The sequence below is a fragment of the Salvelinus fontinalis genome, chromosome 34 (genome assembly GCF_029448725.1).
Source record: "Salvelinus fontinalis isolate EN_2023a chromosome 34, ASM2944872v1, whole genome shotgun sequence".
Taxonomy (NCBI): Eukaryota; Metazoa; Chordata; class Actinopteri; order Salmoniformes; family Salmonidae; genus Salvelinus; species Salvelinus fontinalis.
Genome location: NC_074698.1, coordinates 28,810,252 through 28,824,023, shown reverse-complemented (window position 1 = coordinate 28,824,023; position 13,772 = coordinate 28,810,252). Strand labels below are relative to the sequence as shown.

The 13,772-nt window shown below is 44.1% G+C and overlaps 1 protein-coding gene across 7 annotated transcripts in view; it reads left to right on the top strand.

Moving 5' to 3' along the window:
- The window catches only part of LOC129833664 (SUN domain-containing protein 1-like), a 48,329-nt gene extending 35,238 nt beyond the window's left edge, over window positions 1-13,091 (top strand). For 6 of the 7 annotated variants that reach the window (XM_055898392.1, XM_055898388.1, XM_055898389.1 and 3 more), the window contains 15 exons: window positions 1,792-1,908; window positions 2,884-3,015; window positions 3,135-3,228; window positions 3,891-3,949; window positions 4,364-4,548; window positions 4,745-5,026; window positions 5,481-5,570; window positions 6,181-6,260; window positions 7,370-7,514; window positions 7,762-8,088; window positions 8,525-8,609; window positions 10,054-10,169; window positions 10,567-10,734; window positions 10,918-11,010; window positions 11,210-13,091. In XM_055898392.1, coding sequence (XP_055754367.1) covers window positions 1,792-1,908; window positions 2,884-3,015; window positions 3,135-3,228; window positions 3,891-3,949; window positions 4,364-4,548; window positions 4,745-5,026; window positions 5,481-5,570; window positions 6,181-6,260; window positions 7,370-7,514; window positions 7,762-8,088; window positions 8,525-8,609; window positions 10,054-10,169; window positions 10,567-10,734; window positions 10,918-11,010; window positions 11,210-11,326 — 2,090 coding nt within the window. In that variant the 3' untranslated portion in view covers window positions 11,327-13,091. The remainder of the gene's footprint in view (window positions 1-1,791; window positions 1,909-2,883; window positions 3,016-3,134; window positions 3,229-3,890; window positions 3,950-4,363; window positions 4,549-4,744; window positions 5,027-5,480; window positions 5,571-6,180; window positions 6,261-7,369; window positions 7,515-7,761; window positions 8,089-8,524; window positions 8,610-10,053; window positions 10,170-10,566; window positions 10,735-10,917; window positions 11,011-11,209) is intronic. The other variant, XM_055898390.1, reaches the window with a different exon arrangement.
- Window positions 13,092-13,772: the final 681 nt, after the last annotated feature.

Below are 13,772 nucleotides of genomic sequence, written 5' to 3'. Positions count from 1 at the left end.
TGTTTCCATATAAGCACTGAGAAGTTTTTTTTAAAGATTGTTTTGAAAAGGCCGAAACACATAAAGATCCATCAGATGTGTCTCTGTGAATGTTTCACTTCACTTTAAAGATTGTTTCACAGAAACTGGGAGAAGAAATAGCTAGTCCTTTAGTCCATATTCCATGATGTCTTATCTATCGTCTTCTTAAATGTCACTGGTGTCAGAGTCAGACAGAATGACATACGATCCTGACAATGCAGTTGAACAAAAGTCAAACAGAGAACAAAGGCCTGTTTGACACAGAAGTTGCTAATCCAAACATCTGAAGAGGAGGCAGGAAGGGATGGGCTGTGTTACCAAAGAGAGAACCTGGAACGTTGCCTTTCTTTGTTGCACATGCGTACATCTCAGAAGATTGCTTTTTCATATTAACGTGGTTCCTGTGTTCTAAGATTTGATCAACTACGCATTTTGATTGCAATAAAGACAACCTGGACCGCAACCAGAGATTGACAGACAGACAGTTCTCTGTCAACTGTGTTGCAGCTCTTACACTGTGGACATTTCACTCATTCAAAAGCATTTTTTCTATGGTTGGTAGTTTTTATAATATTGGATTTTCCTTTTCTTCATTTTTTTACATTCCAAAAAAAACTAAACATTTAAACAAAAATGTATAGACATACAAACAATGACTACATCTCATCTGCCCAGACATGCATGCTCACACTCCCATCCCTAGTACCTGAATTATTGTTTGCAACTCGGTCTTAAATTGTACCAATTCGTACCATGCTATTTCAATAATACATCATTCGATTTTTCCATTGTGTCAATGATGGCGGATTGATCGATTTCCAAGTTTTTAGTATCTGTTTTTTCAAAATGATTGATGAGAAGAGAATCGTCCAGCCCATTGGGTATCTCACTACACCCCCACATGACTATCTTGAACTATGCAGACAGATGGATTACATCTATTACGTTGTAATACTACTACTAATACAACTCTCTAGCTCCGCCCATAACTTCCCAACGTTGTAGCAGTCTCAGAAAGCAAGGATCATGGAGTTATTATTAGTTTTACACTTGAGACATGACTTCGCTGTTGTGCTGTAGAATTTCAGAGTTTTTCTCTTGTATAATAAATTCTAAACATTACTTTATACTGGATTAAGCGTACATTTTTGTTAACTGTAATTTCATTAGTTATGCTCCAACTGTCCTTGCCTTTAGTTTTCCAAGTGGGACAGTTTATCGATGAATTCTGAAAAGCTGTCCAAGGATTATTCCATAAGGTTGTGTTTCTAGGGAGTGATATTGGTTGTTTTGGTAAAATACGTTTCATTTTCTTCCATATTGTTTTAGTGTTCTTAACTATGTAGTTGTTAATGTTCTTAGCTTCATCCTTTGAAAATAGACACGTCAAAATATTCTGGGGATGAGCATGTGCATCTTCAGTATGTACCCATCGTTCCTCTTTAGTGTATTTAACTATATGTCACGAGTAAAAGCCTTGGGTAGTGAGTTGATACAATTCCAAGTCTGGAAGGTTAAACCACCCTCTGACTTAGGAAGATGGAAAACTTTCCTTTTTATTCTATTCATTTTATTTGAATGCTTTTACATTTCATACATTATTTAAAACTTTTATTTGTCTTCTGATTTGTTAAGTTCTATACATTTTTTGCTTCTCAGTTGCGTTGATGTTTATTGCATTTAATTTTACATCATTTTTCATTTATTTGTGTTTTGTTTTTGTTTTTTTCCTGCTTGTCTGCCATCCATCCGTCATGTGGTCTGCCTCAGGTGACGACTGTAAAGGGAAGCAGCACCTGGAGACCAACACACTGGTCCACAGTCACACACAGACCTCCAGAACTCACCGTCTACTGGGGGGTCTGTGGACCCTTATAGCTTACACAGGTTATAATCCCCTTCCTCCTCTCCCTGATTTCCTTACTGATCTAATACACATACAGGTTAACCCCCTTCCTCCTCTCCCTGGCTTCCTTACTAATCTAATACACATACAGGTTAACCCCCTTCCTCCTCTCCCTGGCTTCCTTACTGATCTAATACACATACAGGTTAACCCCCTTCCTCCTCCTCCTGGCTTCCTTACTGATCTAATACACATACAGGTTAACCCCCTTCCTCCTCTCCCTGGCTTCCTTACTGATCTAATACACATACAGGTTAACCCCCTTCCTCCTCTCCCTGGCTTCCTTACTGATCTAGTACACATACAGGTTAACCCCCATCCTCCTCTCCCTGGCTTTCTTCCTTACTGACCTAATACACATACATCAGAGTTGTATTGATCGGTCCAAACCGTAGCAAAACGTTCTGCAACAGAAACCAAAAACAAGCATTTCTTATTGAACAAGTTCAGGTAGTCCTTCCCTGACTCAGTCCGTTTGATTCTGTTTGGTGCCTAATGAATACGACCCTTGCTTTATAAACCTTGTGCACATAGACTTTTCATAGGAGTCTCTCATTGACATCAATGCAAATTATATACAAACTGTGGGTGTGTGGAAATACAATTCCCTTCCTTCCACTACTGGTCTAGGACCTGTTTTGTTGCACTGCAGATAGTGTCTGAGGTCAGGACTAGGCTCCAGAGAGCTGATCTGAAATCAGTTGTGAACTGAAGCCTTGTCCTAATGCCCAGCATTTGTTATTACCATGTCATTAGCACTCTATTTACTGAATTGAATCACTATGATTTCTTTGTTTTTTTTACCTTTATTTTAACAGGTTAGTTTTTATTGACATTGAGATAAAAATATATATTTTTTAAGAGAGACCTGGCCAAAATAGCAGCACATAAAGTTTCATACAAAGACCCTTTTCTAATGAAAGCTCCAACGTTGTGTGTTTGTTCTGACCTTCCAGGCTACTGTCTGCTCCAGCCAGGTTACTATGTAGTGAGGGCAGGCCTGGCGCTGGGGTCAGCAGTGGGGTCAGCAGTACGGTCAGTGGCTCAGAGACTCCTGTCGGTGCTGTGGCTAGTCCTGGGAGCTCCAGGTTAGTTACCCTGTGTTGCATCCATCCTCTCTTCATCATCAGTATTTAGTTGTTTAATCAGTTGCTCTTTCTTATCATACACTCTACGTTACAGTAACGATACCCCCCCCCCCCCCCAGGTAAAGCAGCCAGACGGTTGTTGTGGTGTCTGGGGACAGGCTGGTACCAGCTGGTGTCTCTCATGTCTCTGTTCAACGTCTTCTTCCTGACCCGGTGAGAGCCTCTGTTACTGTATCCAACTCGTGACTTTTGCCCGTGTAGTTCTCAGAAAGATCCATTTGTAGATTATTTTTATTGACCTACTATTGTTCTTTGTTATCAAAGGTTGAAGATTTAACTGTGGCTGTAACTTTTGATTGATGTGATTGACAGCAGAGACATTTCAGATATCTGGGGCAAACTGTAGTAAAACAGACAAATGTTTAGCAATGGAAAATTACAGGTTTTTGTCATTGGACAAGTTTACTTTGTACCTTCCTGTTTGTGTCTGAGACCCAGTTATCATTGTGCATGTTTGATAAATATGTATGACTGTTCTTATGCAGGCTCTGTCTACCATGATAAATCTTAATTAGACTGAATTATATTTTGGTTATATTTAGGCATTTGTCATTTCTTCAGATGAAATTAAATAATGAAAACAAGGGGTCATGATAGATGGGTTCTGTCAATTAGAAGCACATGACAGATATGATGATTGAATTATTTAGTCAAGACTTTTAAATATTACATTTTGATTCAATTATTTCTGTCATTTGAGGAAGGAAAGGTTACAGTGTCTTATCAGGTTATGTTTGACGGTGTGTGTGTGTGTGTGTGTGCATGTCTCAGGTGTGTTTTGCTCACTGCTCTGTGTGTGTGTGTGTGTCTTTCAGGTGCCTGCCCAGAATGTGGAAGCTCCTCCTCTTCCTCCTTCCCCTCCTGCTACTTCTGTGTGAGTCACCTGACGTAACCTACTTCACACACAAATACGCCAATCTGTCAGCTGTGTAGCACCAGAGCTGTTAACCAGCCCCCCAGCGCTTACTCCAAATCCAGCCCCAGATCTAGGTCACTCTTACTGGGCACACAGCTACAGAACCAGCCCTTCTGTGGAACAACACTTTTACACACTGTACTTTCTACACTAACAGTCTACACAGAAAAGCACTGACTTGCATTCATAAACCCACAAGCTACTATCAAATCCCCAAATTCATGCATAAACACAAAAAATGTAAAACAATAGAAACCTAAGAAACAACGGGTGCTATACCAATAAAGCTTTCACTGCATTTGTAGTAAAGACAAGCAGGTTGTTGCATACTGTAGTTCCTGTTGATTCATTTCCCTGTTTCTCTCCTCTCAGGGTTGTGGTTCTGGGGTCCGTCCAGTTTCCTCTCCTACCTTCCAGCCATAAACCTGACAGAGTGGCGCTCCAGAGTGGTGTCCCCCTTCACCCTCTCATCGTTTATCCTGACCCCTGCCCTTGTTCTCACCCCCGCCACACCACTGGAGCAGATCCCCCCAGCATCCCCCGGCCCACAGGCACAGGTAAGAGAGGAGCTCGCCTGAGAAGCCTGAGGGCGTCTCTCAATTGGTGTCTGTATTGTGCGAATATGGTTCTTCATGAAATACATCTGCCTCATGAATGTTGGACTAAAACAAACTTTCTTGTTCTCTCTCTAACCTCTCACTATGCTTCTGTGTCCCTCCTTTATTTCTGTCTATCCTGTATCTCCCTCTACAGCCAGTCCTTCCCCCCATAGTCACCGTGGACACAGAGGGCCTGGAGCGTCTGGAGCGGGTAGAGCATGGTCTGACCCTGCTGTGGGAGCGGGTGCAGCAGGGGGACCAGAGGCAGGAGCAGCATCACGGGGACACCCTGGCCCAGTACACCCTCCTGAGGGAGCAGCTGGACAGCCAGACGGACAGGGACAGCCTGGGTCTCTGGGTCTCTGGCTTGCTGGAGCACAGGATCACCCTGCTGAGAGGAGAGTTGGAGCAGCAGGAGGCCTCACACAGGGCACAGGTAGGGATGTCTGTCAGGGGAGGGGAAAGGGACTGGGGCCGGACACCAAAGATGTTGATAAGACTGGGACTTGTGTTAGGAATGGGGTTGGGACTTGGTGGCAGGAATGAGGTTGGGGTTTGGTGGCATTTGGTGGCAGGAATGAGGTTGCGGTTTGGTGGCAGGAATGAGGTTGGGGTTTGGTGGCAGGAATGGGGTTGGGGCTTGGTGGCAGGAATGGGGTTGGGGCTTGGTGGCAGGGCTGATCAGAGGGTTGAGCTTCAACATTTTAATTGATAACTATGTACAGATCTGTGGTTTTTATGTAGGGTCAGATGTCAGTCCGTTTTGCTTCATAAGCATTCCATACTGACCCCCTATTCCTTATTACTGAGTTCCTTACTCTTTACTTCTGGGTGACCTCCTCCCCTCTCCCTCTCTTTCTCTCCCTCTCTCCTCCCACTCTCCTGGGCAGACTGAAGAGCAGAGGGTTCAGCAGCAGAGTCAGGAGACACGGCTGGCTGAGCTGCAGGGGCTGCTGCAGGTCCTCGCTACTAAAACTGAGGTAACGTCTATTACTGAGAAATACACACAATACCCCATTACCTACATATCCCAATACATACAGGAACATACAGGTCCTGGCAGTTGAGACTGAGGAAATGGTCTATGGGAAATGCACACCAGACTGAATTTAACCCTGTGAGATCAAATGAATCCATCCAGGAGCATACGTTACCTCCACAGCTCATCTGAACACACACCACTAGATCTTAGCAGGCTAACAGCTAAACTTGAGGTGCAATCTCACAAGCTTATTACTGACTGACACTTACAAGACCCACGCATCACATTACCCACCCATAGGAACACAAACAGGAACATACCGGTTCTGGCAGCTCATCTGAATAAGCACCAGTCCATACATACATCATCTCAGGTAGTTCATTTGAATACATACAGTATGACACACACTCATACAAGTCTAGTCATCTGATACACAGGAGTCAGCATGTCCCTGTCCTTTTAGGTTAATTGTGATGACATATAATGCCCGTGCTGAAAGTGTTCATGTCAACACATGCTGTATTGTAGCTTATTGGCCATTAATTTATGTTACTGTACTTTACATTTTAATTTATATTACTGTACACTTTAATGATGTTGTATTTCAGGTGGTGCAACAGAAACGGGAACAGCGGAAGGAGGAGACAGAGGAGACAGCCACACCAGCCCCTGCCTCTGTCCCTGTCAGGTAGGTTCACGGTCACTGGCTTAACGTCCATAGATGATATAGTGCAGAACTTGTCTACGGTTTACAGCTGCACTCCATTTCATGGGGAAAGAAACTCTTGCACACTGATTCTCTTCATTTGCCCCACAATGTTTTAATGTCTTATGACTGAAACATTGGTCTAAGTGGTCCATTATTAGATCAAACAATAGAGCCAGTGTATTGGAGTTAGTTTATTTTAACAGCATGCAACCTTTTATATTTTTAAAGTGTGGAGCCAAGTCCAGGGTTCCAAAATTTGTGTCAGTTTCTCAAAACTGGTTTACCAGAAATGCTGGTTAGAAGATTCCTGGAATCAGGAGGTAATAAGCCAGACATCAGGGGATCTTCCAAACTGGATTTCTGGGAAATGGGGGATTTTGGGGAAATGTTTCAAACCTAAGCAAGTGTAACAGAGACACTTCTCTCTCGCTTTCCCCCTTTATCCCTTTCGCTTTCCCCCTTTATCTCTCTCGCTTTCCCCCTTTATCTCTCTCGCTTTCCCCCTTTATCCCTTTCGCTTTCCCCCTTTATCTCTCTCGCTTTCCCCCTTTATCCCTTTCGCTTTCCCCCTTTATCTCTCTCGCTTTCCCCCTTTATCTCTCTCGCTTTCCCCCTTTATCCCTTTCGCTTTCCCCCTTTATCTCTCTCGCTTTCCCCCTTTATCTCTCTCGCTTTCCCCCTTTATCCCTTTCGCTTTCCCCTTTATCCCTTTCGCTTTCCCCCTTTATCTCTCTCGCTTTCCCCCTTTATCTCTCTCGCTTTCCCCCTTTATCCCTTTCGCTTTCCCCCTTTATCTCTCTCGCTTTCCCCCTTTATCCCTTTCGCTTTCCCCCTTTATCTCTCTCGCTTTCCCCCTTTATCTCTCTCGCTTTCCCCCTTTATCCCTTTCGCTTTCCCCCTTTATCTCTCTCGCTTTCCCCCTTTATCCCTTTCGCTTTCCCCCTTTATCTCTCTCGCTTTCCCCCTTTATCCCTTTCGCTTTCCCCCTTTATCCCTTTCGCTTTCCCCCTTTATCTCTCTCGCTTTCCCCCTTTATCTCTCTCGCTTTCCCCCTTTATCCCCTTCACTTTCTCTTTTCTCCGCCTCAGTGTGGGTGTGGACCAGGAGGCCCATGCTGCTTTGCTGGCGGAGGTGCAGAGGCTGGAGGGGGAGCTGGGTCGGATCAGGGGCGACCTGCAGGGGGTGATGGGATGTCAGGGGAAATGTGAGCAGCTGAACACAATCCAGGAAACGGTGAGTATGAGAGACAACTGTCTGTTTACCTCTTTTAGTGTTTACTGTGCCTTGCTCTGATATAGCTCACTCTTTATTATAGTAGTTGTACATTACCTTTGCAATATAATGGCATTCTTCCAAATGACAGCCTGTACTGTGCTGTTACTGAACTGAACTTCTACATGATGGTATATGTATTCTGCAGTTACAGCCCCTCACACATGATCTGTCTCACCTCTCCCTCTCTCTCACCTCTCCCTCCCAGGTGTCTACCCAGGTGTCCGCCCAGGTGAGGCGGGAGCTGCGGGCCCTGTTCTACGGCTCTGTCGACCAGACCCACCAGGGAGAACCAGACATCCCCGAGGGTCTCCTCCAGTGGCTATCGTCGCGCTACGTGAACGGGGCCGACCTGCAGGCCCTCCTGACCAACCTGGAGCTCAGCATCCTGAGGAACGTGTCGCTGCAGCTGGAGCAGAGCAGGGCCGAGGCCCGGACGGAGGCTGAGGCCAGGGCTGCAGTCATCACCACCCAGACCCAGGCTATTACACAGAGTGTCCAACACACCGCCGTGGGCGGGGGACTGTCTGAGGAGGTAGACTACACACTCCATTTATTTTATGAAGATGGACCGGTGTCCTGGACCCAGATTCTCCATAGAGCATGCTTTTGACTTCATGGCCCGCATCCACAAAGTGTCTCAGGGTAGGAGTGCTGATCTAGGATCTGACCATATAACCTTATTCATTATGATCTAAAAGGCTAAACTGATCTTGGATCATTCAGCACTACTACTCTGAGATGCTTTGTGAATAGTGGACCAGGAGTAGGTTTAATTTGGGTCTTGGAAACCACCTCCTTCCTAGATGATGTACTTTCACTATATGATGACTGTTACTTTAAGTGGTCATGATTGTCAATGAGACTAGGAGTCATTGTGTGTGGAGGTGCATGGCAGAGTCTCTGCAAAAGGTATCTAACCATACACACATCCTAACCCCCCCGTCCCTGCCTCTGCCTCTCTCCCCTAGCAAGTGCAGCTGATCGTCCAGAATGCCCTGAAACTCTACTCCCAGGATAGGACGGGCCTAGTGGACTACGCCCTGGAGTCTGGAGGTAAAGAGAGACCTCTCACTCTGTTTACATGAACAGAACCACCCTGTGGGTTAGAGCCAGCCTGCTGACATGTCCATGAACAGAACCACCCTGTGGTTCAGAACCATCCTGTGGGTTAGAGCCAGCTCCATGATGGTGGTTTATAATGGAAGGATTATACTAGCCATTAGCCTAGTGTTACATAACTATACAGCAGCCAGCACTGAGGGTTCGTCCCAAATGGCACCCTATTCCCTATATAGTGCCCTACTATGAAGGTAATAGGGTGCCTATGGAGGTAATAGGGTGCCAATATGCCTGTTTGTCATACTAATGGCCTGTGTGGATTGGACAGGCACAGAGGGCTCCATTAGATACACCACACATCAGATTAGTGGCCAAATGAACTGAGTGGTCTGTGACGTTTGTTTGTGTGGATTCTATTTTGATGTGTGTGTTAGTATGGAATCATGTTATTGTATGTTGTGTGTTTTTAGTTGCATTATACCTGTGTGTGGTCAGATGGCTTTTCAATACAGTTTCCTCACCACAGAGTTGTGGTTCAGGCATTAGGATTTCTGACTCATATACATTTTGACCTACGATTGAATAACAATGTCTTTCTTGCTCCCATTCTTTCATTCGTTGATCGATTGATTGGTTGATTAAATAAAGATCCACTTTTTCCCAGAAGATAACACTCATAAACCTTAAGACATGTATTTCCAATGTGGTCTTCCTGCGTAGAAATAGAAAGGACTCTATTGTGGTCTTCCTGCGTAGAAATAGAAAGGACTCTATTGTGGTCTTCCTGCGTAGAAATAGAAAGGACTCTATTGTGGTCTTCCTGCGTAGAAATAGAAAGGACTCTATTGTGGTCTTCCTGCGTAGAAATAGAAAGGACTCTATTGTGGTCTTCCTGCGTAGAAATAGAAAGGACTCTATTGTGGTCTTCCTGCGTAGAAATAGAAAGGAATCTATTGTGGTCTTCCTGCGTAGAAATAGAAAGGACTCTATTGTGGTCTTCCTGCGTAGAAATAGAAAGGAATCTATTGTGGTCTTCCTGCGTAGAAATAGAAAGGACTCTGTTGTGGTCTTCCTGCGTAGAAATAGAAAGGACTCTATTGTGGTCTTCCTGCGTAGAAATAGAAAGGACTCTATTGTGGTCTTCCTGCGTAGAAATAGAAAGGACTCTATTGTGGTCTTCCTGCGTAGAAATAGAAAGGAATCTATTGTGGTCTTCCTGCGTAGAAATAGAAAGGAATCTATTGTGGTCTTCCTGCGTAGAAATAGAAAGGAATCTATTGTGGTCTTCCTGCGTAGAAATAGAAAGGAATCTATTGTGGTCTTCCTGCGTAGAAATAGAAAGGAATCTATTGTGGTCTTCCTGCGTAGAAATAGAAAGGAATCTATTGTGGTTGAACTGTGGTAATGATGTAACGTGGTCATGTGTCTGTGCGGTCAGGCGGTAGCATCCTAAGCACGCGCTGCTCGGAGACGTACGAGACAAAGACGGCCCTCATGAGTCTGTTCAGCGTGCCCCTCTGGTACTTCTCCCAGTCACCCCGTGTCGCCATCCAGGTGAGCTCTCCAATTCAAACATTCAGAAGCTTTATTGTTCCGGTCACAAACGCAGTGTACAAATAAAAACACATTCCAACAATAGCTGCAATCCAGGAATAGCTGCTAAGCTGTTTAGAAGACACTGATTCAATAAAGTTATTCCAGAAAGAAGCTGTCGTTTTCAACACCACCAGGGGACATTGTTTCCTCTTTATCAGTGTTTTTATTTGTAGATACTGGTAAATGTTGAAAATTATTTCAACAATTACATTATTAGTCTTGTAAATTTTAACAGGACAGGGATTATCTTGTGGATACTGATTAGAAGACGTTTATCAGTGACTGTAACATGTCTCACCATCTCTTCCTCCCTCCGCCCATCCCCCTTTCCCCCAACTCTCCTTCCTTCCCTCAGCCTGATATGTATCCAGGGAACTGCTGGGCGTTTAAAGGTTCTCATGGTTACCTGGTCATCCGGTTGTCCCTGAGGATCCTCCCCACAGCCTTCTGTCTGGAGCACATCCCCAAGGCCCTGTCCCCTACCGGCAACATCACCAGCGCCCCGCGCAACTTCACTGTCTACGTAATACTCTCACACACACACACACGTACTGACAATATCAGCAACTACACTGTCTACGTAAGACACACACGTACTGGAAGTATCAGCAACTACATAGTGTGCCTTCTGTTGGTCATGTGCGATCTATGGTCTCAGCCTCGGTCTCCTGCCTGACATCACTGACTGGTTTCTGTGTGTTTTCAGGGTCTGGATGATGAGTATCAGGAGGAGGGAAAGCTGTTGGGTCAATACACCTACCAGGAGGACGGAGACTCAATGCAGAACTTCCCTGTCATGGTAAACACAAGAAATTACATCAATTTATACACACTCATGTGCATACGCCAACAAACACACACAAAAAACCTCTCACCATCCTGCATACTATATACCTCTCTGGCTCTTTTTTTACTTTGTCAAAAATCATTTTTTTTAAATCTGATACTTTGAGATTCAATACTTATCACTCCTTACTATGTCTCTTCCTTCCATCCAGGAGAAGAACGAAAGGGCCTTCCAGATCATCGAGGTGCGGGTGCTGACCAACTGGGGTCACCCCGAGTACACCTGCCTCTACCGCTTCAGAGTCCACGGAGAACCACGCATCCAGTGAGGGAGGATGGCGGCCATTTGACCTGCCAGTCAACAGAGAAATGCATATCATCCTATCTGTATATAGTACTGGACATATTGTTCTAAATGGAGGGGGCTGGGAAAAACCGAGACTTATATAGACGAGTGACTTCAGAAGTGTGGGGATGGGTGTTTGATTTATGCTAGAATGTGTCCATGGGGGGGTTTTGTTTTACTCGGTATTGAAATGGTGAAAGAATGAACTGTAATGAAATGTCAGGGAATGTGAAAGAGAAAAGAAGAGTGAAGGTAGAAGAAGCTCGGTCCCAGTCCCTCCTCCTTAAACCTGCTCTTGCACTGAATTAGCCCTCCAGGTCAAAACCCTTTGGTTTTTGGAGGAGTGTTTTCCTCTGTCGCTCTCACACAACCACAGGAGTCTGTGACCTCGAGATGGAAACGGACTACACACATCTTTTTTTATTTCCTTACACATCCTATCTGATTTGGTTGTTGTTTTAATCAGGTGTTATTTTGAATTGGATGTTTCTTTGGAGACCCCTTGTGGATTCTGATGGAGTTTCAGGATCAAAGCCACAGAACTGGATCAAAGCCACAGACCTGGGCCTAAATGACGTTTATATAGGCCTCACACACACTGGGCCTACATGACACTGTATAGGCCACAATTCTCTTGATACAAAGCTACTGCTCTCTGCTGCTGTTGGTTGGTCAGTCTGCAGGGCCAGCTAACGTGGTCAGTGGACACTCGCCAGACACAGACCGGACTGCTACCGTTCTTTGGACTCAACAACACTACCGTTCGCCATGATTTTATGCATCCACATACAGCCATCAAAACTAACCTCTATCTCTCTCCTATAGAAAATGTTACACACATGGACAGACTTTTAATGAGTTGATACATGTGTATCTCAAGTTAAGATTTGGTCTTGAAGCTCTGTGGAGTCCAGACTGGAGTGTTAATGAGAGTGAGACTGACAGCCAATGGTTTGGCTTCTTCTAGTGCAGCGAGCCAATGGTTTGGCTGCTCCTTGCACAGTCATTATAACGTCCTCTACTAGAGCTTCTACTCTGGAAAAGGGGATCCTTGGGATGTCCCAACGCTGACATCATCCCATTGAAGTTAGGGTTAGGATAGAGGTTAGAGTTTAGGGTAGGGCCATCCCAAGGATCCCGGATAGCGCATAATCCCTTCTACTCCCTGCAGGAATGTAATCTGTATATTTCATTGTTAATAGTTGGTCCTTTTTTAAGAATTAGATTTTATCAGTGTTGCTTTATGAAAAAAGGGTACACCTTGTCAATATTTCTATAATTTGTATTACCCATTGTAAGTGTAATTATGTTTGACTTTTACCATTTTTAGTTGAGAATAATGACAAATGATGCCTGTAAATGAAATGTGTGTTGCACAAGTCCTCACAATTTGTGGAGAAAACTAGATGGGGTCTAGATGGGGTAGCTATAAATGAGTTGTGTGTGGACCAGAAAGTCTAAATGTACAAAAAAATGATTTCATGATCCTATTTATTTTTAAGATAATTAGTTACTGCAAGATAGGACTGCATTGTATTTTTATCAAAAAGCTTTTCAGTGCATTTTGGAAACATCTTGGGACAGTACAGATTTTGTTTTTCACTTGTTTTTAAATGTTTTTTGTTGCTGCTGTCATCCTGAGATAGCTAAACCGCATTTTAGAATATATTCCTAAAGAATTACATTTTGAGAGCTTTTGATGCATGTGATATTTTACCTAATAAAGACTATTGTTTTTTTATTTAAAAGCTGCTTTAGTTGTGGTCACATCTGGGTGAATAGTGGTGGTGACTGCATTATTTGGGGTCACATCTGGGGGGGTTGTGGTTTTGGAATGGCAGCAGGGAGAGGATGAGCGCAAATGTACCATTTAGATTACAGGTGTCAAACTCATCCCATGGAGGGCTGACTGTCTGCAGTTTTTCCGCTCCTCCCTTATACTTGATTGATGAGTTAAGCTTCCTAATTACTAATGAACTCCCCTCACTTCGTTGTCTAGGGCTTAATTGAAAGGAATAAACAAAAACCTGCAAACAGTAGGCCCTCCATGGAATGAGTTTGACACCCCTGCATTAGATGGTGAATGCTCTTAGAATAAGAGATCACTATAGGACAGGGGTACACTCACCCTACGAGGTCCAGAGCCTGCTGTTTTCTGTTCTACCTTATCATTAATTGCACACACCTGGTGACCCAGGTCTAAATCAGTCCCTGATGAAAAAAAATGCAGAGGAACTGGCTTTGAGGTCCAGAGTTGAGTTTGAGGGCTTTTCTTCTGATCACAATTTTTGTGTGTATTATACGCTTATACACTCACCACATGAATCGTAATTCAAACTGCCTTTGATATAACCAAGTTATTATAAGCTTCATTGGTCAAAATACAGAGTAGTAGATCATACATAAGAATGAGGGAGCTTTATTAATGC